We start from the raw sequence: 22867 nt of genomic DNA, 5'->3' as shown, positions 1-22867 counted from the left end.
TATATATATATATATATATATATATATATATGTGTGATCTAAAATTTACTTACGAAACACCGTCTACAAAAAAAAATGTCAACTAGGACGGTATGAGTCCATGGTTCGAATTTTCTAATTTGATTATGAAATGCACCGATGATTTCTATTGAGTTTCAAACTCATGTGTTAAATCCCTTCTTATAGGTTGATTTTTTTTTTTTTTGTTGGGGGCGCGTATGATGATGGTTGAAGATGCAATTTGACATGGAAAAGCCGGTGAATTAACAACTTTAAATTGATTATGAAATATTTACGTTTCTTATTAATTACTTTTCTATGGACATCGTATATGAAAATATTTCTACAAACGTTTTCTTATGTATAGGTTATGTTTAAAAATATATATATGTGATCTAGAATTTACTTACGAAACACCGTTTAAAAAAAAATGTCAACTAGTTAATGTTACTGTTTTCTTAGAGATTTCAGTTTCTGCTTAGACTTTAAAAATTCATAACTAATTTGTTACTTCGAATTTTTGAACAAAGCTATTGGTGTTCGATAGCCTCGCAAGTTAGCTACTGAGTAAACTTAGAATTATGTCAATCCGATATTGGTAAAATTTTATATGTCACTTTAAGTAAACATAGTGTTGTTGTTTTCTAAAAATTCCAGCTTCTGTCATTAAACTTAAAAATTCGTAACTTAATCGTTACTTGAAATTTTTGGACAAGACCAGCGGGATTTAATAGCATCATGAATTAGCTAATGAATAAACTTAAAATCATGTCAATCCAATATCTATGGAATTTTATATACCACCTTAAGTATGCTGCGTTGGATTACTTTCCAAATCGAGTCGCTGTGAGGTTTTGAAAAGTATTTTAACATCTCATATATCGTCGACGAAAGATGAATTTTGAATATGTTATATTATGAGAAGTTCCCTACTTTTCCTTAAAGTTTCGTGAAGTTCGACCTAGATTACTATGTAAACGAGTTTACTTTAAAACTTACTGTGCAAAAATGGGAAGTCAAACAACAACATTTATTTTTAAATTCTTGCCTAGAATTTCACGTAACAAAAATGTATTTATGCATGGATGTCACCTAAAGACATTAATAATTAGTTTCATTTGTATTGAGTTATGTTGTCATTTACTGTTCTTTAAAAAAAAATATTCTTAAATTAAATCTTTATAATTTCCTCTAAAAGTTAAGCTATTTTTTTAAGTTTACGGCTAAAAGTACAATTAATCTAGCGACGTTCCGGTCCTTGCTGGTCGGGGCATTACAGACTTGATCACACTTTATTTTGTTGCCACTACCACTACGGTATTACCATCAATCCCAACAACGTCAACCAAGTGCGCACCATCAACACTTTCAATAAATCCTAACCAGCAACACTGGCATGGTCACACCACTACCACCACATGAAAGATTTGTTGCTCATAGCTGCAAGCTATGGAGCGCTTCCTTTGAAGCCTCCAAACATCGACCATGCTATTGGACTCTACCACCAATATGACCACCTCAACCTCTTCTCGATCGACATTCAAGCCTAATACCTTCCCAAACACACCAAAAATCAAGCCAAACCCAATAGATACAGATGTCTTTTGGGCAACACCATCTATGACGATGCCCATGCCGTTACCACCACCATTACGACCACCTGCGCCAAAATCCACCACCACCACCTCTTCAAATCCACAACTTGCCACCATAACCACCACATCCACATCAAATATAAATTAACACCACAGCCACAACCACAACCACCACAACCCATACACCACACCACAAATTCAGAGATACGCACAACCACCATGTAGATATACACCACCACCACCCCATACGCCTAACATCTCACCCATATCTAACAACAACATCACCATAGATCTGCACCAACGTTCCTTCTCTTGCAGCAGCGACGCCATCGAAGCAACGAGAAGCTTCGCCTATCACTACTTCGAGTAGCCCTCGTCACTGCTTATAGTAACAATGATGCCGACAATGATGAGAAGCATGGTATCCACATCGTTGCCAAATGCTGCTTGAAGCAGCAACACTTGATTGATTTTTCGGAGGTTAAGAGGCTGAAGGAGGATTTATTTGGACAATTTTGGGTGATGATGAGTCGGAACTCTACATAATGAGTCAGGATCTTGACTCGTTTATGAAGAGATTCGAGGAGGAAATTAGGGGTTCACCTTTACCGAAGGTGGATTTGAAGTCGGGTTCTGAAGAGTCTCAGTTGGATCTCGGATATTTGTTGGAGGCTTTGGATGATGAGACTGGGCTTCCTTCGTCGAAGGCATCTCCAGCTGGTGTATTGAGTGAAATGAATAGGTTAGGCAGGGGATGAGGTACGTAGAGAGAGATAATAGGATAGGTGGTGGTGGGATGATTTGTGTATAATACGTGTAATTAAATTTTTATTAATTTTAATTATAAAACCTAATTAACAACTTATTTGTGAAAATTGAACTTAATCCCCTAGTTTTTTGAAAATGAATGTTTATATGTGGGTTTTTAGGTAATTTTCCCTTATGGATTTTTAATGTAGGCCCATCTCAGTATGAGCAATAATAAATCTAGGCAAAAATTAACATATTGAATGCTATCCTTTTATTGATGACGCTACCTATAACATTGATGTGAAGATAACAAATATTGCAAATTGTTTTCGATATTGCAAGATGCGGTAAAATGAAGATATTGCTTATGAATCACAGCCCGATGAAGGTGGATTTATACGTAGATTAAATGAAGTCATTTCTAGTTTATTTATTTACATTACAAAAATGTGATGCATATTGAGTACATTATGAATTATCATGTGAAAATGATCGATTATGGAATCTATACCGATAAAGAGATCATTCGAGGTGTATAGAATTTGCCTAGCAACGAAGATCATGATCCAAGTGATAGTATTATTTATCAACGGTTTTTCCAAGATAAGCATTTCAAGCAACTGTAGCCTTAAATAATTAATTTCTACGAAATGAAAAATATATCACAAATTTGGATGAGTTAGATTTGAGATTAAAATAAATAAATAAGTAAATAAATGACTTTGGATGCGTACAAGGGAAGAAAAATGAATTGAAAAAATAAAATTTCACATAAAAGTTCTTAATATGTACTGTAATCTTTCCGTATTTAATTAATTCTTATTTTATAGTAAATTTGTATACATAGAAGATAGCGGATTTTTTTTTTTCTAATGTTAATTTCATTGCATTACAAAAATTGGAGTGTAACATATTTTGGAAACTAATATAAACCAAAATTAAGCAAGCTGGGTACAATTTCTTGACATGGTAAAGGTGTTAGGGTTTTAAAAGATTTTCTATTTTTAAAAATATATTCTATCATTTGGATAGCATTTATAAATTTAAAGAGTTAAACTATTGATATATTCCAACAAACTCTTTATATTAAACACTTAGAGTGTGTTTGATTCACATGGAAAATATTACCTAGAAAAGAAAATATTTTCCATCTTTTGTGGAAAATAAAAACCACCTCTACCCAAGGAAAATATTTTCCTTAAAAACAAGGAAAATAAGGCATATTTTCAAGAGTTGGAAAATATTTTCCATGGAAAAAAATAGCAATCAAACACTCTAAGTGAAAATTTGGATGGAAAACTGATATTTTCCATGGAAAATAAATATAATCAAACACACCCTTAGTTTTACTACTTCTAAAAAATATTTATTATTTTCTCTATCCTTTTTTTTTTTTAACTAGCTTTTCCTCTATTTTATTAATTTCATCCACACTGAATATAATTTTATATAGTTTCAATCAAGTAACTACATTTTGATTTGATTTTAATTAAGATGACGTTGTCCAATTCAACCAACAAAAAGCTATGACTAGGAAGTCAATAAATGACTATCACCACACAATGTCGTTAATTGCTAATGTAGAATACGTGCAACTTTAGTGTAATACATTGCGGTGATCATTTAGGGATAATTATATTATCCATTTTCATCAGTTCAATTGACATAATTGGACGGAGCCACTCAAATTTAAATCATATTAAATTGCAGTTACAAGTTATCATATTGAACAAATTGAAGTGCATTTACCTAATCAAAACTGGGTGCTATTTTGATAACACTTAGCTAAAATTTATCAAGTTTTTAATCGATCAAACTTCAATTGTAACCACATAGTTTTATAGAATACAGAAGTTTTGAACACATTTTATCAACTTTTATAAGAACTTCGTTAAACAATTTTTTAACAAAATATAGCTCCTGTTTGAGTCTCATTTTTACCTCATTAAAATGAAAAATATGACCGTTATCCATCACATCAAGCCACCATTTTTGAATTTCTATCTCTGGTGTGGGATCCATAACTGTTCTATTTCTCATTCTCATTATAATGTGGCTCAAACGGGATCATAATGTGTAACAAATATATCAAAATACTTGGTCATCTGTTTGAGTGAGAACTTGGGAAAGAGAGGGATGTATGATGGTTCAGTGTTGCCACTGCCAGCCCTATATTGAGTCAACCCCTCTCCAGTGGGAAAGGTGGGTACAGTGCATTTAAAAGTTAGTCGAACGTTGAGTCCCATTTGGCTGACAAAACGGTGGAATAGTGCAAAGATATGAGAAAGCTCCTCATTAGGTGGCTATTGTTAAAAGCAGAAAAATAGGATGAAATGGAATCTTCTGCAAATTGAAAATCCCGAATATGTTTTATATAGATTATCACTAATTTACGTGACAATAAACTCTTAATTTATTAAACGCTTATTTGTTTCTCATTATTTACCTATTAAAATGAAAAATATGACTGTTATCCATCACATCAAACAATCATATTAAACTTTCTATCTCTTGTGTGGGGCTCGTAACGACTATATTTTTCATTCTCATTTTTACAATAATGTGTACCAAACGGGACATAAAATACATCATAATTTCATTAAACAATGAGTCGGAGTCATACTATGAGGCTTCTTAGCCTGTAACTGACAACTTATTGAAAGAGTGAACATGAAATGAACGGTCACATTACAACAGTTGTAAATATTTCCTCCCCGCTGTTATGTACAATTACCTAAACTAATGATAAATAACATTAACTTGTGCACTAGTATTTGCACCAAAATAGCATATACCAATTTTTTCCTTTTCTTAATAGTGTAGCACCGTATGATGAAACAAGCCTACAATGAATGCCGTATTTCAATGAAGCCCCAATTCAGTTTAGCATATAATTTGATATAAATTTAAGTTATAGTTAACAATTAATTTTTTTTTTTGCTTTTGTTTCTTGTAAAAAAGCTTTTGGATGTAGGTACCTTAATTTTTCTCTTGAATTTAATTTTTAGAAAAACTTCTTATTTCGAAAGTGCTTTTAAATGAAGTTACATTGGACTAACTTCCTCTAAAAATTATTTTAACCATCAAAAACACTTTCATAAAATTAGTCAAAATGGTCCAAAATAAGCTTTTGGATCTCAAAAGCTCATTTTGGCTTTTCAAAAAGTAATACCAAACGAGTTTTATTTCTAATTATACATTTCATGGGATTTAAGGCTTTTATTTACTTTTTAACCTCACATTTCATCAAATTTTATCAAAATATTCTAAAAATGTGATTTTTAACTAAATCAAACATGGGCTAGAATAAGAAAAAAATGTCCAATTACACTTTGAACTTGGAATTTATTTCGATGAAATGATGGAGGTGTAAATTAGTTAGTGGTTTTAGCCATTAAGCCCACTCGTTAAATTGTAAAATAAACTGGGCCTTCAGTTTTCTGATCCAGGGTGTTAAGCTACTGGGTTTCGTAATAATTCTTGGAATTAAAGCCATGGCCCATGAACAATTAGGCATGTGAAGGGCATGTTCGGCTAAGCTTATAATTCGTTTTTCGGTCTAATTTCGTCAATAACTAAATGCTTGCTGCGAAAATATGACCGTAGAAAAAGTAAGAAACGTCTAGTTTAAGCTGAACCAAACATGCATATAAGGATAATAGCACATTTTGGCACACTTTTATTATCAATATTACCCTATTTAACAATTGTTACCACGTATTTTTGACTATCCACGTCACATATATTCATGGTCAGAAGATCAAGAACACAGTAGTAAAATTATATTTTTTGAGTAAATAAAATTATTTTTTAGGGTCCGTTTGATAGTAAAGATGGAAAAGACAAATCAATTTCATGTAAGTTGAAAAAGAAAAAAATCACTAAAACTATAAGAATTCGATTTCCATGGAATTAGCCAAAAATATGTTTTAAGTGTTTATACCTTAAAATTCAAACTCCGGTTTCACTTTCGTATCAAACAGTCAGAGTAATAAACGAATTCCTCGAATGTGATATTTTCCATCATGGAATATGACGCTATCACATGGAACTTTACTATAAAACATACAAGTCACATATCAATTAGAAAAATAAACAACCAATAAAAAGGAAAAAAAACTCCAATGTTCCAAAAAAAAAGTTACAATATATAAAAATTTAACTACAAACTAATTTATTGTTCCCGTATAAAATTTTAACTGCAAAATGATTTTTTTACATAGAAAATTGAATAAAGAAGAGGAGAGAAATCTCATAAGAATTGTTTAATCACAAATTGATTTTTCTCATGGACTAAAGAGGATGGGATGGGATGCGATGCGATGCGAGTAGAAAATAGAAAACCGAATACTAAAATTCACATTTTCAAAAATTTCTCTCATTTAATACGTTAATTTTCAAACAAAAAGTAAAGAATAGAAAATCGAGTAATTTTGTCATATAGTTTTTTAGGTGGCCGGCCCCCTTCTAGTTATCTAATATATGAAAACATATAGGTTGCTTGTTCGCCTACCAGTAGTCGAAAATATTATAATTATTTTTATTAAATATAATATAAACAATAACCTTTTAAAATTCTGATGACATGATGAATACTAGTCAACTTGTCCCAATTAGAGGCAACATATAATTCAAACAAATAAATACATACATACACCAGTGGCTTATAAATTTAAACAATGTTTATTGACTCCCAATTGGCATATAAATCAATAATAACAATAATAATATATTCACTATTAAACATAAGAGCATGCTTTAGTTAATTAATGGAGTCTTGAAGCTTCTGGTTATGTCAATCTGTTACCATTCACGACTTCACTTAATTTTTTTAATGGAGGAAAAAATAAAACATATTATTACATTATTCACATATTCAGACAGGCACAACCTTTTAAGGGTTCCACAATTTGCAGATAAAAAATAAGAAAAATGGAAACTGCTGCTAAAGTTGCCATTTGGCTTGTTTCTAAGATATACTGAGCTGACTTTGAGACATGCGACCTTTAATTACTTGAAATTGTTTTTTTTTTTTTTCAGAGAAAAGATTTTAATTCAAATAAAAGTGGAACTTTTCAAATGCACAAGTCAAAGACTTTGATTTTGATTCATTTCCATTTATCATGTATAACAGGATTGACTAGGACCATATATATTGGTAAAATGAAAGAAAAGGTTCCTGAGTCAGGCATCCCGATAAGTCCACACTTTGATGGAGTTCTAATCAACTTATTTTTTACCACCGTTCTTTACTGTACTTACTGATCAATATACCGTATATATTTATCCTAACGTATCGAATATACCACGAATATTTGAGATCTATACTTTCTTTTTGATATACATAATCTCACAACAGATGGAGTACACATTCCTTTATAAAAGTGTAAAATAATATAAAACCTTACAAATATTGTAATGAATTTGAAATCTAAAAGGGGTGAAGAATATTGGAAAATTATCGAGAATAATGTAATGCAAAATGTCTACATTGTCAGAAAATCTTCACATCATAGCAGGCCTTCATAAATTGTTTTTAATATCAAAGAGTAATCACTCAGTGAACACAAATACTTTCCGAAGGAAACCAATAAACCATTTAATTAGCTGATAAAGTGCAGGCCTAAAAATAACTGTTCGAGTGTGTATTATAATTGTACTGAAAAGTCTAATGGTTTTAAGAATCCTAAGTCTAATATTTTGTTGTTTATATATTGTCTTTATCACTGGTTTTAAGCCACCTTTGGTCTGCAGTTCTGGATTTCAAGGGTCTGGTCAAATGAAAGGAGTTCTAAATTTGTATTTCAAGAAATTTAGTCAGACTATACAACTGTTACTATGTATCTTCAACTTGTATATTATTTTCCACGAACTTGTTTTCAGAGCCTGCAAAAGTATCTGGACGGGATAAATAAATGTCGTGGTTACTTGATATTATAGTTATCGTATCTGTTGGGAATGACGAAGAATATGTTGTAGATTAACTAATTTGCTTGTCGAAGATTTTTTCAATCTCGATTCAAACATTGTTTTATGTCATCGAGTCGATATCAACAGTTCAAAACTAATGCAAGTCAACTTAAATCACACGCTTTACACAGCCAAGGCTAATAATAGAAGACTATTGCAAAAGATTTCAATAATTATTGTTTATAAGTTCTTAATCACAAGTCTTTATGTTGACATCAGAAAATTTTGACTGTCAAATTATATTTCCTTTTCTGTCAGCATCAAAACCGCCTATCCACTCTTTCCTGTTGTTTTTTTAATCACATTTTGTAAGCTTAAAAACCCAAATTCTTTCCACCATATCCCCCCAAAAAGCTTTCAATTATTCTCATTCTTCCACTCCTCAACTACCATTTCTTCCCAATGACAGGAAAAAGAATCCAAAGCAGTCCGGGGGGCAGTCCATTATCTGGTAACATCTCGGATAGTAAGGAACAAGATCGGCTCCTTCCTATAGCGAATGTAAGCCGGATCATGAAAAAATCCCTCCCTACAAATGCAAAAATATCGAAAGAAGCCAAAGAAACTGTCCAAGAATGCGTATCCGAGTTCATTAGGTTCATCACAGGCGAAGCCTCGGATAAATGCCAAACAGAAAAGAGGAAGACTATCAATGGAGATGATCTCTTATGGGCTATGACAACATTAGGATTCGAAAACTACGTTGTACCCTTGAAAGTCTATCTCAACAAGTATAGAGAGAATGAGGGGGATAAGAACACTGTCATGAGACAAGAGCCCTCCCCTACTAGTGATGCTGGGATTGGTAAAATTACTGATAATTTGTACAGTTTTAACAGTGATTTTCATGCACAAGTGACTGCAAAAGGCCAAGGAGGTAGCCACAAGGTTAATATTGGCTATGGTGCAAATTTGGTGTCCGCGAGCTATGAATTTGATGGAAATGTTAAAAGTGTCATGGCTACTAATCTTCATCATGGCATTGAGTGGTAGACACTTTGAATATTGAAAAAATAATACCTAAAGTACTCTATATATTAATTTGTTGATTATTTATGAAATTTATGTTAACTTGTTCGACTTCTTGCCGTGGTAAGACCATTAATTTCATGCTTGGTAAGTTTTTCTTGGAAACTAGTTTGATAGTTTTGCGAGGAATTTCAAGATATCATTTCACAGTACCTTGATGCATTAAGTGAAATTCGGCTTCAAACTAGCTTGTAAAGAATCAGTGTCCAAGTGGTTATACATATTCAGTATAAGTCTAAACCTAACTGTTTCGCGTGGGTTGTCGGCTAACAATTAAAAAGGGGTCAGACGATTGTGTAAGGAACGAATCTCTTGAGACAAAGTCCCAAAAAGGGGTGTTTTATTAGCGACGACTTTACAATTGGAACTTAAACAGAATGCCTCCAAGGAGCGCAATCACACGAGTACTGAAAAGAAATATTTTAAGTCTAAACTAAGAAATTGAAATTACATATTCTCTGTTGGAGAGTGTTTGATTCGGAGTCCTGTGCTCTATGTCTTTTCTTCCTTTTATATTCTCTTGATGCTCTCTTTGTGATCAACCGCTTAGAAACTGCTTAATTGCTTTATAACTGTCCACTTTCTTCATGGTGGCCAACTTATCGTGGAACTACCGTCTCTAAATGCTGCCACTACTCTTTGTCGTTCAATCGTCTTCAACTAAACTCTTTGAATCGTGGAATGTGATGAGATTACCCAATAACTGCTTCGATAACTGCACTTTTAGATAACCATAATATCTTATGTTTGCTAAGATCCTGGGCGATTCGAAGATTTGGGCGAGAATAGAGTCATAACTCTGGGCGACTGCAAGATACTTCATTCGCTCAGATCTTGAGCGTCTTGCAAGTTTGGGTGATGGTATTATCGCATTCGTGGGCTTCCACTGCATTCATTAATAACCTTATTTGGGTTTTTATCCTGAATTGCCTAGTTGGGCCGCACTTTTAACGTGTCAACAATTACCCCTCAATATGACAGAATTAATATCAATTATTAATTTTTTGCCATATTCACTTTGTGCTTCCCAGCAACATTTGAAATTTTCAAGAATTTCAATCATTATTTTCTTCCATAACCTGAAAAGGTGCGACGTTGCAAACCCTTATAACCCCCCAAATACACGCCATTTTATCGCACTACTAAATCACGCCTCATTGTTTTGCGCTTCTCTCTCGCAATATTACTGTTCATCTTCTTGCTTCTCTACTACGTTTCTCAAGCAAACTTCAACAAAACTTTATTTCGTTCCTAATGGCTGCTTCATAATCCCAATCTGGCGACTCTTTCAGTTTCGAAGACTTCCACAAAATCCTCACTCGGCCATATATAACTCCGAACTTCTTTGCACCAGCCAATGTCGAACTCAACGAGTTCTATCTAGGTCCTTCATTCAACAACACCGAGGCCGTCGAACAAGTGGCGGTGGGCCAGCTGTTCCCTTGTACTCAAGGCCCTCCATTTCTAAACTCTTTGCCGCTGAGGCCGCTTCGCGAAAGAGGTATTCGCACTTGACCTATGTCTGATGTTGTTTTCCGTAGATGGCATGCTCGTCTTGTAGACCATGGTCCTACTAAGGCAATTTTTGATAGTGCTAGGATTTTTAATTTGCTAGAAATCTCTCTTCAACCCCCTACTTTTGATCCAGCACTTTTCCCTATTGCTTTAAGTTTTTGGTCTTCTGAGTATAATACTTTTGTTTTCCCCCTTGGTCCCATGTCTATTACTTTAAGGGATGTTGGGGCTTTAGTAAATCTGCCACCTTTGGGCGATACCATTTTCCCTGGTATTTTGATTTCTGGTGTCGCCCCAAAATTTGACAAAAAATTCACCGAGTCCTATTCAAGCCCGCAAAGCTGTTATAATCACTCGAGCGCCGAGCCTTCTCATGCTGAGTGTGTGGCCTTTTTTCAGATTTTACTTTGTAAATATATTCTGTGTGTGTCAAGCTTGAAGCCTTCTATGAGCTTTTTTACCCATAGTGCACGAATTGGTGCGTGGTAGGCCTCTGAATTTGTGTTCTTTCTTTTTGGCTGCCCTCTATAGAGGCTTCTCTTCAATTCCAATTGAAGAATGGTGCATCTCCCACTGGCAGTGGACCTCTTTGGTTCACTCAAATGTGATTGAGAGCATATTTTCCATCACTTGGTGCTCTATCATTTTCCCTTCATTCTGCTAGCTGCTATGGGCTAGCTATTGACCCACTGAGCCCTGTACATATGTCCAGAAGGGACATTTTTTCATTCTTTTATATTTTGAATTCGATTCCTTCTTTCTTTCATTTTCCTCCTTTTTTAACTCCTGATTATGTGTATCCCCCATCTACCCTAGACAATGTGAGCATCTCTCTGCTCGTTTGGGTTCAGTTTTTGACCGGGAGGGAGTTGTTCCATGATATTTTGACTGGAACTAATGCTAAAGCTGGGGTTGAAATATATGCTCCCCAATTTTTTGCTCGTCAACTTAGTTTTGGCCAAACTTGGCCTGTTTCCCCTTATTATTCAAGAAATTTGATAGATCGCTTCCACACCATTAATAAGGCAGAGGCAGAAGCTATAGATGCTCACAATATTCTTTTGACGAGTAACTTTTCATTAGTTCCTTTCAATCCTAGCCATGTCATCCATCCCCTTTTTGAAAAACTCTGGCCATTAATGCAGCGCAGATTGTTTGCAACTGATGCCAATCGCGCTTTCCATTCACTGGATCAGCCGGACATTTCTTCCACTTCCCCTGTTTTGGTCACCCCTATGTCCATTAGGAGTCCTTCCTCTTCTGCTCGTGCTAAACAGTCTGTTCGTCCATCTACTTCTCTTCCTACCAAGCCTACTGCATCTAAAAGTGTCCCAAGTCGCAAACGGCCAGTCTCAGCATCTCCCATTTTGGAGGATGACGATGATGATGACACTCCTCTCATTGTCAGGAGAAACGTAATTAAATTAGTTTACTCACAAGCATACCTTTCTATATTTGAAACTTTTCTATGTTCCGATGGTTTATTCGGATTTCTCATAAAAGCTCAGCCTCTCCTTCGAAGGCTTTGGTGTTGGCAGCTCCTACTCCATCACCCTCTGCTGAGGTTGCTTCATCCAAACCAGCTGATGAAGGGACTATACTTAAAGAGAAACTTTCAGTCCCGGAATCCTCATCACAACCAATGGATGAGCCACCTTCTTCCCAGGGTGTCAACCCCCAAACGTTGAACCAGAAGTTAATACATTTTTTGATGTTTTACCTTTGCTTGTGCTATTGGTTTTTGATTTGTTGCTTTTTTGAGTTCTGCAGATGCTCCCATAGGTTTGCCCGTTGTGGCAAAGTCTTCTCGTTCAGACAAGGGGAAGTCCTCACAAGTGGTGGAGCCACAGGTGGTAGATTTGGCTGGGGATATGACGTCTCTCAAGATTGCTGATGAGGTAATCTTTGTTTCACTTTTACTTCCACTTTGTTCATTGTATTGAAAACCTTCAATGTTGGCGACTTTCTTTGTAGGATGCTGATAGGATTGTGCGTTCCATCCAGGACTTGTTCACTTCCTGGGGGCAAGTTAAGACATCTCGCCCTACTTCAACCAGTCGTCCTTCTGCTTCTTCAGAGGAAGATATGAAGTTCCTCAAGCAGTCGATATTTGAGTATGTGTCCTTTATGAATATGGACATCGGTCAGGCTAGTACTGCCAAACATAAGGATAAGCTCGAGCATTTGAGTGCGAAGTTGGCGCAAACACTGACACTTCCGTCGCTCAATCTTTCTGCTGATTTTAAAGCGACGTTGAAAGTTGTCCATTCCGAGATTCTCTCCTTGCTGGTCAAAAATGTTGAACTGAAGGCCAAAAGTACTCAATATCTTCGCGCTGTATCTAAAAGAGAGTCTTTGCTCATGGAGATCAACAAAGCTGAGGACGAACTGAAAGAAATCTCTTCTGAAGTCATGATTGAAGACTCTTTGATGACCAGTTTGATTGCACAGATGAAGGAGCTTCAAGCAAGGATGGATGACTGCAAGACGAGAATGGCTGCTAAGAAATGCAATGCCTCCCAAGGAATTGAGCGAACCAAGTCTTTGGTCGAGCAGTACAAGAAGCTGGAGGTTGATGATGATTTTGTGGCAGAATTGAATGTCACTACTTCTCAGCAGAGCGAGGATTGGGGGAGACTTAGGGAAAGAATTCATTCAGTCTGGGGCGAATTTTAATTAAAACATTTAATTCCTTAACTTGTCTTTTTGTAACTTCGTATTAACTTTCCCTTTGTAACCTCGTACTGATGTCCATTGGTAATTCTGAACATATTAGCAGTCATTATCATTAATGAACGATTAATTTGTCTTCTTGTGTATTTATTAACGTTGTCTTTAATCGTCAACCCCTAAGCATTTAACTGCTTTATGCTAAAATTCACGCACATTTTCTCTTGGTGTTTCTGTCTCTTTTCCCAAGACTTCAGGCTATTTGATTCTAGTTATTAGGCACGAATGTGGCTGTTCATATTCTGTCTCTTCACCTTCACGCCTCTATAAATGCACTTATATTCCACACTTGTCATTTTCACTTCCATTCTCTTCTTCAAAACCAATTTGCTGCCATTGTTTGGTATTTTGACAATCGATCCAAAACCTTCGTCTTCCATGGAAATGGATTATTTGATCCGCCCATTTTGCCATCTTTCTTGATGTCGCCTTTGGTATGGGAGATATAGGAAATATTCTTTGGCCAGCAAAGTTCTTCCCATCGTCTCCATGTTCCTTACAAGGAGTTCGGTGATGGAAGACAATTTTTGAAGATGCCTGCAAGCCACCTTGCTTGCTGAGAGTGCTTCTCAGCCTCCTTGCCCATCATTGCAGCGATGCATTTAGGAAGGCGATTTGAGGGTGCTTCTTCTTCCTTTCTGCTTGCTGAGAGTGCTTCTCGACCTCTCTGCTTGCCTTTGCAGCAGTGCGATCAGGATGACAATCAAGACCAGTTCACCCTCTTACTTGGCGATTGACTGAGAGATTAGTTTGCTCTCAATTGTAGCTTGTAGAGCATTTAGTATTATGTATTTTGCAACTTTGTAAGGAACGTTTGATAATAAAGGAATTTATTTGAACGTATTTCGCTTTGGCCCATTTTAATCTACGATCGTTCAGATTGATTTGATTACGCTTTTATTTGTTTACTTTCCCATAAGGAAGGAACATATTTTTTTAAATATTTGCCATTAATGAACCTCATGTGCTTGGTCCCGTCTAAATCTTCCAAATGATAAGCTCCATTAGGCAACACATTATTTACTTTATATGGTCCTTCCCAATTGGGCGACCACTTGCCATACTTTGGATCTTTGCTATCCAAAGGGAGTATTGTTTTCCAAACCAATTCGCTCAGGCTGAACGACTTGGCTATAACTTCTTTATTATAAAATTTAGCCATTCTTCATTTTTGAACTTGCAATCTATCTAGGACGTCCAACTTTAATTCGTCCAACTCCAATAAGTTTTGAACTAGTGATTCGATATACTCATCACCACTTAACTTATGTTGCAAACACACTCTGATCGATTGCACGTTGATTTCCATAAGCAAAACGGCCTCCTGTCCATAAGTAAGTTGGAAAGGAGTAATTTTGGTACTTGATCGAGGCGACGTCCTATAAGCCTTTGTTTAGACATTCGTGCCAATTTTTGGCATTTTTATCTATCATTTTTCTTATGATATTTTTTAGAATCTTATTAGAAGATCCTGCTTATCCGTTGGATTGAGCGTAATATGGTGTGAATTTCACTAATTTAATTCCAAACTCGCTCAATAATTTATTCACTTGATCCCCATTTAAAGATGTTCCGTGATCTACCATCAAAGTTTGTGAAATTTCAAATCTATAAATGATGTGATCACGGATAAATTCTATGACATTCTTTTGGGTGATCTCATTTAAAGGTATCACTTCTACCCACTTAGTGAAATAATCAGTTGCAACTATAACAAAGGTATGTTGCTTGGACGATGGGGGGTAAATCTTCTCTATTAGGTCTATCGCCCAACCCTTAAAAGGCTAAGGTTTGATAATAGGTGTCATCTCTCGTGCTAGCGCCCTTTGTATTGGATCATGCTTTTGGCATGCTAAACAACTCTTTGCATACTGAACGCATGATTCTCCCATCTTTGACAAAAAATATCCATTCCTAATAATTAACCATCTCATCCTTTGGCCAGCTTGATGAGCTCCACATATTCCTTCGTACACTTCAACCATGATCGTCTTGATTTCTTGCAAACTTACACATTTTAGCAATATACCATCAGAGCGTTTCTTAAACAACTCTTCATCTATCAGTGTATAGTTTAGCAAACACAACTTCATTTTTCTACTATCTCCTTCATTAGATTCTTTAAGGAACCTTTTAATCTCTGTCTTCCAATCTATTACATCTCCATCTTGTATGCAATGAATTTCAATCGTTCTCACCATTCTTTGGATCACGGGCAATATTGTTCCATACTCATAAGTAGACTCCCAATTTAAAACCTTTGAGTACCCTGAGACCATCTGGGCCAATTCGTTCGCTACGTCATTATATATCCTATTAACACATTGAAACTCTATTTGGTCGAATTCTTCTAACAATTCTTGGGCGATTTCATGCTGACTTATAATGGAATCACTTTGGTATTTAAAATCACCAATTAATTGGTAATTACCAATTGAGAATCACCTCTAACGATTACATCCTTTACCCCCATATCTATCATTAATTCTAGGCCCACGATTAAGGTTTCGTATTTGGCCTGATTGTTGGTGCACATCCTGTCCAAAGTGAATGCGAACTTATAACAAATCTCTAAAGGATTTATCAATGTCACTCTACTCCTGTACCTTTAGAGGTTTTCGATCCATCGAAATATAAAACCCGAGGTTTTAATTCGAATGAATTGATCTCTAACTCAATTTCTTCGGGCATATCAAGGCATGGATGATCGGCCAGAAAATTAGCCAAAGCCTGATTTTTGACTGCTTTTTGGGGTATATATTGTACTTCGAATTCTAATAAAGCTAATGTCCAAAGGGCTACCCTTTGGTGCAAAATAGGATGAGAGAATATATATTTAACCAAATTTACTTTAGAAATTAAATAAACGGTTACGGGCCGTAAATAAGCCCTTAATTTTGTACATGTGAAATACAATGCAAAACATAATTTTTCAATAGCAGAATAATTACATTCACATTTTGTTAACCGTCTATTCAAGTAGTAAATCGTCCTTTCTTCACCAAATTGGTCTTTCTGCGCAACCATTCCAGCTATTGATTCTTCTTCCGCCGATACATATACTTTCATTGGTCGTCCTTGGATTGGTGATACCAACACTGGTGGACTTGATAAATATGTCTTTAGGCTCTCAAAAGCCTTTTGATGCTCCTCTTTTCAGACGAATTGGTCTTGATTTTTCAACTTTAAAAGCGACGAAAAAGCTTTAATTCGCCCTATACAGTTAGAAATAAAGCGTCTTAAAAAGTTTACTTAGTCTAGAAACCTTTGCAATTTTTTTTATTGCTTGGTGGTTTGACCTCTAAAATGGCCTTTACTTTATTTTTATCAAGTTCAATCCTTCTTTTGTGTACTAAGAAACCAAGAAAATTTCCTGCATTAACACCAAATGCACATTTCAAGGGATTCAACTTTAGTTCATATTGCTTCATTCGCTCAAATGAACATCTTAATTGTTCAAAATGGTCCTCTTCTTTAAGAAATTTGACCACTATATCATCTACATACACTTCAACAAACTTGCCTATCATATCATAAAAAATCAAATTCATTGCCCTTTGATAAGTTGCTCCTGCATTTTTCAGGTCGAAAGACATAACTACCCATTCAAAACATCCTAGAGACCCAGGGCATCTAAATGCAGTTTTGTGTATATTTTCCTCAACTATATAAATTTAATTGTATCCTGAATACCCATCCATGAAGGAATACATTACATGTCTGGCAGTCGAGTCTATTAAAGAATCTACCGTGGGCATTGGATATTCATCTTTAGGTGTGGCTATGTTTAGATTCCTAAAGTCTATGCACACCCTTAGTTTACCATTCTTTTTTAATATCGACATGATATTGGACAACCATTCAATATATCTAGCCGTTCTAATAAAGTCTGCTTTTAATGATTGCTCTATCTCTTCCTTAATTTCAGGGAGTACATTAAGAGCGAAACGCCTAGGAGGTTGCCTATGAGGTTTAAAATTAGGTTTGGTTGGTAATCTATGTTCCACCAAATCTCTATCTAAACCAGGCATATGTTCATATTCCCAAGCAAAACAATCTTTGTACTCCTTTAATAAAACGATTAATTTATCACTAACCTCTTGATCGAGCATTTGGTTGATGAACGTTAGGTGATCTTCTCCTTTATTGTCAATATTCACTTTAATCAGGGGGTCTTGTGTTTGAGCGTATCCAGGCTTGGCGATCCTTATCACTTCGTCGTCCAATTCCCTTGGAGGCACTTCTTCTTCTAAACAATCCACCTTGTTGACTTCTCGGCCAATACTTTGTTCCAACTCGAACACTGCCAATTTGTCTCTCAATGCTTTCAAGGCTGCTGCTTCTTTCATCTTGTCCTTGCATTCTTTATTGAAAGCCATTAATTTGATTTTGAAGGCCTGAATATCGACCATTTATCTTTGTTACTTACAACTCATTTAAAACTCTTTGATTATTCTTTTGCCAATTACTGCCTCCTCCAGGGCCACTATATTTGGCCTCATCTGACTGATCATTTCAGTGAGTGCATCCACCGAAAATGGCTCTTCACTCTGCACGACAATCTGAGTTTATTCTCCATCTTGGACTACTCTGACAGGTCCGTAATTTCCTTCGTACATGAACCTTTCTACTGAGTTTGCTTCTGCGACAAAAGGCCTATGATCGGCCTGCACCACCTCTGCTTCGCCCTTGTCATTCCAAAAAATTAGGCATTGATGGAGCGATGAAGGTATACAGCGACTTCCGTGTATCCAATCTCTTCCTAATAACACATTGTAACTAGTGGGACCATCTATTATAAAGAAGACAGTGGTCATAGTAGTTGTTCCTATAGTTATGTCCAATGGCATAACCCCTTTAGTTGAAGTTGCTCCTCCATTGAAACTTGTCAGGATGACTTCCGTTGGAATCATATCACCTTCTGTCTTTGAGAATTTCCTCATCATCCTAGATGGAATAGTGTTTATAGCTGCTCTATTATCGACAAGCACTTTTGTGACTGGTATGCCGTTAACTAGAGTTTTAACGTACAATGGCCTCAAGTGTTTGGTCAATTTCATGGCTGGTCGCTTAAAAATAACTTTTTCGGCAGCATCTATTTCCACTTCCTGCTTGTCCTCTGTCTAGTTACCCTTTTGTGATAAGTCAACTTGCAGCATATCGCACTGAGCCTCTGTCTCCTGAATTTCCTTTTTACTGTTTTCTAATGCTTCTTCTTCAGTTACCCAACCTGTGGGAGGAGGCATTATTCTTGGAGGTGATCCATACTTTTCAGAGCGAGGCACTCTCTTCTTCCTTTTGGGCGTCTCGTACAGCACGTAAAAATCGAAAGAACGCCCAGATGGTTCTCCCAATAAGTCTACTTCACGAACTCCCTCTCGATGTAATTGCTTCAACAAAGTATTGTACAATACTCCTCTTCTCTTTCTTTCTGCTTCCAGATCGATTTCCTCTTCGATGTCTGTCATACCATTATCTTCTTCACCAGTGTAGACCTCTCTAGAAGTTTGGCCTTCTTCATATTCCAGCATGCATGCTTCCTCTTCGTTGTCCTCCTTTTCTTTTTCTCCCTTTTCTTTATTTTTGAACTCATTGGCTAGTAAATAATTATTAGTCACAACAGGAGGTAACATACCAATGAATTGTAAGGGGCTGATTTGGATCTTCTCCATCCCTTCTGTCTCGCTCAAATTTCGACCTCCCAGAAGAAGTCTCTGGCAATTCTGCTATAGGTTCGCCTGTACCAATCTCATCACTGTCTTTGAGAACATTTTGATTGGCTGCCTTGAGTAGTCTAGGTGTCTTAGGACGTAGCATTCCCTATTGTTACCTCATCATTCGCCCATGGTTCCGTTGAAAACGCCTTTGTTGGGTTCTAGTCATCTCATTGAAAGGTATCGCCCTTCCAGCCTCATACTGAAAGGAATGCCATACATTTGGTTGGCGAGGTTGCGGTCTGAATGTTCTTCCCTTATGTACTGGCCTGAATTGCTTCTCAAAAGGCGATCCTTTATAGAACGATATACCTCGCCCTCTACCAGGCTGAGTGTTTGGGAAAAAACTCGGGCGATGGTGATGCTGCCATATCCCTGGTTTCTCTGCATTTGAACTCACTTCTTCTTTGCATCTTACACATAGGACGTCTTCGTCCTTTTTGGGCTCCTTCCCTTTGATACGTTCAAAGACACTGGGATGTGATCCAGGGTCTTCTTCTCCATCATCTATAACCAACTTGAATTTTGGCAACTTGTTTTTGAAACCAAACGTCACCATATTCACTCCAAGTGGCTGTGGAAAAGGATTTTCATCCACTGCCATCTTCCTCTTATCCTCGAACGTAATTCGTCATTTTTCAATGGTATCCTGTAACACATGGTGAAAAACGAAACAGCTGTTAGTCAAATGTGACCATGCATTATGCCATTTACAATATTTTTTACCTTTAATTTGTTCAGGGCTTGGCAATTTATGCTTATCGTTCAACTTTATTTGCTTGTCCTTATATAATTTATCAAATATAAGGTCAGCTTTGGTTACATCGAACGAGAACGTTCTAACCTTTGTGTTTTCATCTTTCATAGGCTCATCATTGCCCAATAGCCTAGGTTTAGCCATTATAGGACAAGTATACGTGTCTCCTTTAACTAATTCGGCCAAACACATTTCGATTTGATCGTAATACTCGTCATTAATGGTATGAACATCAAAATTTGGGTCTCTATAATAAGTCCCCTTGCTAGAATTTTTCATTTGTTCTTCTTCTCTTATTAATTGTTCATACCTAATCACGTTCACGCTCAATTGGAAAAGATCAGGAAATTCCTTGTCTTAGAACTTCTTCTTCAGATCAAAGCTTAGACAACCTTGAGCGATTTTGACAAACTCCTTTTTAGGGAAAGGTACAAAATATTTACTTCTTACTGTCTTGAACCTTTGAAGGAAACCTTCTGACCATTCGTTTGGCATTTGACGTAGATTCGTCAAATCGACGAAGATAACTTCAGACTCAGTCTTATAAAACTGAGCGTGGAACAATTGCTCCAATTGTTGCCATGTTTGAACAGACTTTGCTGGCAAATTGATGACCCAGGAGAAGGCTACTCCTGTTAATGAATTAGGGAAAAGCCCCATTTTATGATAATCGGTTACTTCACCACTTTGCAATGTGAATCGCCCTATGTGTTTTAGAGTAGACACCTCTCCTAAACCGGTAAACAATGAGAATTCTGGCACTTTGTACCCTCTAGGCCATGGGTATGCTTGGTCTACCCAATCAGGATACGGCTTTGTGTAAGTCGGCCTAATGATAGGACGTACTCCAAAAGCCATTTGGTCCTGTACGATTTCCATAATCTGATTCCTCAACATGACGTTGGGGTCATATGGAATTCTTACATGTTAGTTGACCGGTTGATTTGCTTGAGGCCTGATGTTTGGTCCTTAATTGGCAACAAAGTTACCATAATTTGGGCCATTGTTACCATTAGCCTGAACATTTATTCCATCATTAACACGTGGGGTATTCTGCCCATTATTTAGGACATTATCTCTTACATTTAGATTACCTCCCAAGTTGGATGTACCAATGCCACTATTTTGATTTGGTATTACACCACCCTCCTGGTTTGAAGTAGAGGGATCAAAATGTGGTTGTACCCCTTGATTTAAACTTAGGACCGGGGAATTATGTCCCACAATTGTCCTAGTTTGAAGGTGGTTTGTAAGAGGCACAACTGGCTGACAAATTTGGCCTACTAACTTATTCATTATTTTGTTCAAAGTATTCAGTTGTTTGGCCATGTTATCATAATGTGCATTCCCATTCTGGGTAAATCTTTCCATATTATGAATACTTCGTAGATTTACCCGTTCAACAACATCTTGTGTGAGTTCTCCGAGTAATACACGCATGGTTTGAGGACTCAATTCTGTCATTGGTTTGTAACGACTATGATTGCTCTGATTCTGTCCATCTGTTCGTGGAGAGCTATGCAGCTCCTCATATCGCTCGATCACAGACTGGACTCCTCCCTCACTTGCTGCTTCCTTATCGAATTTCTGAGGCATATTATTTCACCTTTTGTATCTTCAACACCAAACACCAAGGTCCCATTGGGCGTGCCAAATTGTTTCGCGCGGGTTGTCGCTAACAATTAAAAAGTGATCAGACGATTGTGTAAGGAACGAACCTCTTGAGACAAAGTCTCAAAATGGGGTGTTTTATTGGCGATGACTTTACAATTGGAACTTAAACATAATGCCTCCAAGGGGTGCAAGCACACGAGTGCTGAAAAGAAATATTTTAAGTCTAAACTAAGGAATTGAAATTACATATTCTCTGTTTGAGAGTGTTTGATTCGGGGTCCTGTGCTCTATGTCTTTTCTTCCTTTTATATTCCCTTGATGCTCTCTTTGTGATCAACTGCTTTGAAACTGCTTAATTGCTTTATAACTGCTGTCTCTAAATACTGCCACTACTCTTTGTCGTTCAATCGTCTTCAACTGAACTCCTTGAATCGTGAAACGTGATGAGATTACCCAATAACTGTTTCGATAACTGCACTTTTGGATAACCATAATATCTTATGTTTGCTAAGATCCTGGGAGATTCGAAGGTCAGGAAGAGTTCCAGCCTTTGTTGCCCCTCGGTAGAGTGAGTCTACTTGGCGCCAAATCTTTCTATGGATTGCTTCTTTCGCCTCTTTCGCCGACCTACCGGGGAGAGGATGGATGGAATGAAGGGTAGAGGAAGAGAAAAACAAAAGTATAGGTATCTAGTAGAGGATTAACTACTCAGCCCTTCGGTTGAAACTGCCTGGTCAACGCTCATCCCTTGTTTAACAAATCACTTTTTTAAATAAGATCTTCGGTCGATAAGCAGCAGCTACAGGACGAGAGCTAAGCTCGCCAGCCGTTAGGAAGTGCTTTCTCCCTTTTTTCACACAGGGATTGGGAGTCGGCTTTTGAGAGACAAGTCCAGTTTTTAAGTCTCCTTCGGACCCTTGCTTTTTCTCTCGTCCCCTACAGGCAAGACTTCTATCTTGAATCTTTTTCCAACAAAGTTCATTCGATCAATCTTACAAGACTTACATTTGGTACTAACAACTACCAAATAATTTTTTTTGATTTATGTATAATATTATTTTAATGAAAAAATGTGTTGTTAAAAATGAGTACTGGAGAAAAAATAATGTGATAGAATGTGGTAAAATGATTGACAAACAAATGCTAAGGCTTATAGTTAATATTCTGGATCAATTTAATTAGAATAATGTTAT

The 22867-nt window shown here is 36.4% G+C and overlaps 1 protein-coding gene across 1 annotated transcript; it reads left to right on the top strand.

Moving 5' to 3' along the window:
* Nucleotides 1-8686: 8686 nt before the first annotated feature.
* On the top strand, nucleotides 8687-9334 carry LOC111366497 (nuclear transcription factor Y subunit B-3-like). Its single transcript, XM_022987240.1, has one exon. The coding sequence runs from the start codon at nucleotides 8718-8720 to the stop codon at nucleotides 9306-9308; it is 591 nt and encodes a 196-aa protein (XP_022843008.1). The 5' UTR covers nucleotides 8687-8717; the 3' UTR covers nucleotides 9309-9334.
* The last annotated feature ends 13533 nt before the right edge of the window (nucleotides 9335-22867 follow it).

This window comes from Olea europaea, chromosome 18 (assembly GCF_002742605.1).
Source record: "Olea europaea var. sylvestris chromosome 18, O_europaea_v1, whole genome shotgun sequence".
NCBI classification, from domain to species: Eukaryota; Viridiplantae; Streptophyta; class Magnoliopsida; order Lamiales; family Oleaceae; genus Olea; species Olea europaea.
Note: the sequence above shows the minus strand (reverse complement) of the source record. Positions and strands in the feature narration are given on the sequence as shown.

Bases quoted from the DNA above. Each gene is read 5' to 3' on its own strand.
- LOC111366497 (XM_022987240.1), top strand. From the start codon at position 8,718: ATGACAGGAAAAAGAATCCAAAGCAGTCCGGGGGGCAGTCCATTATCT.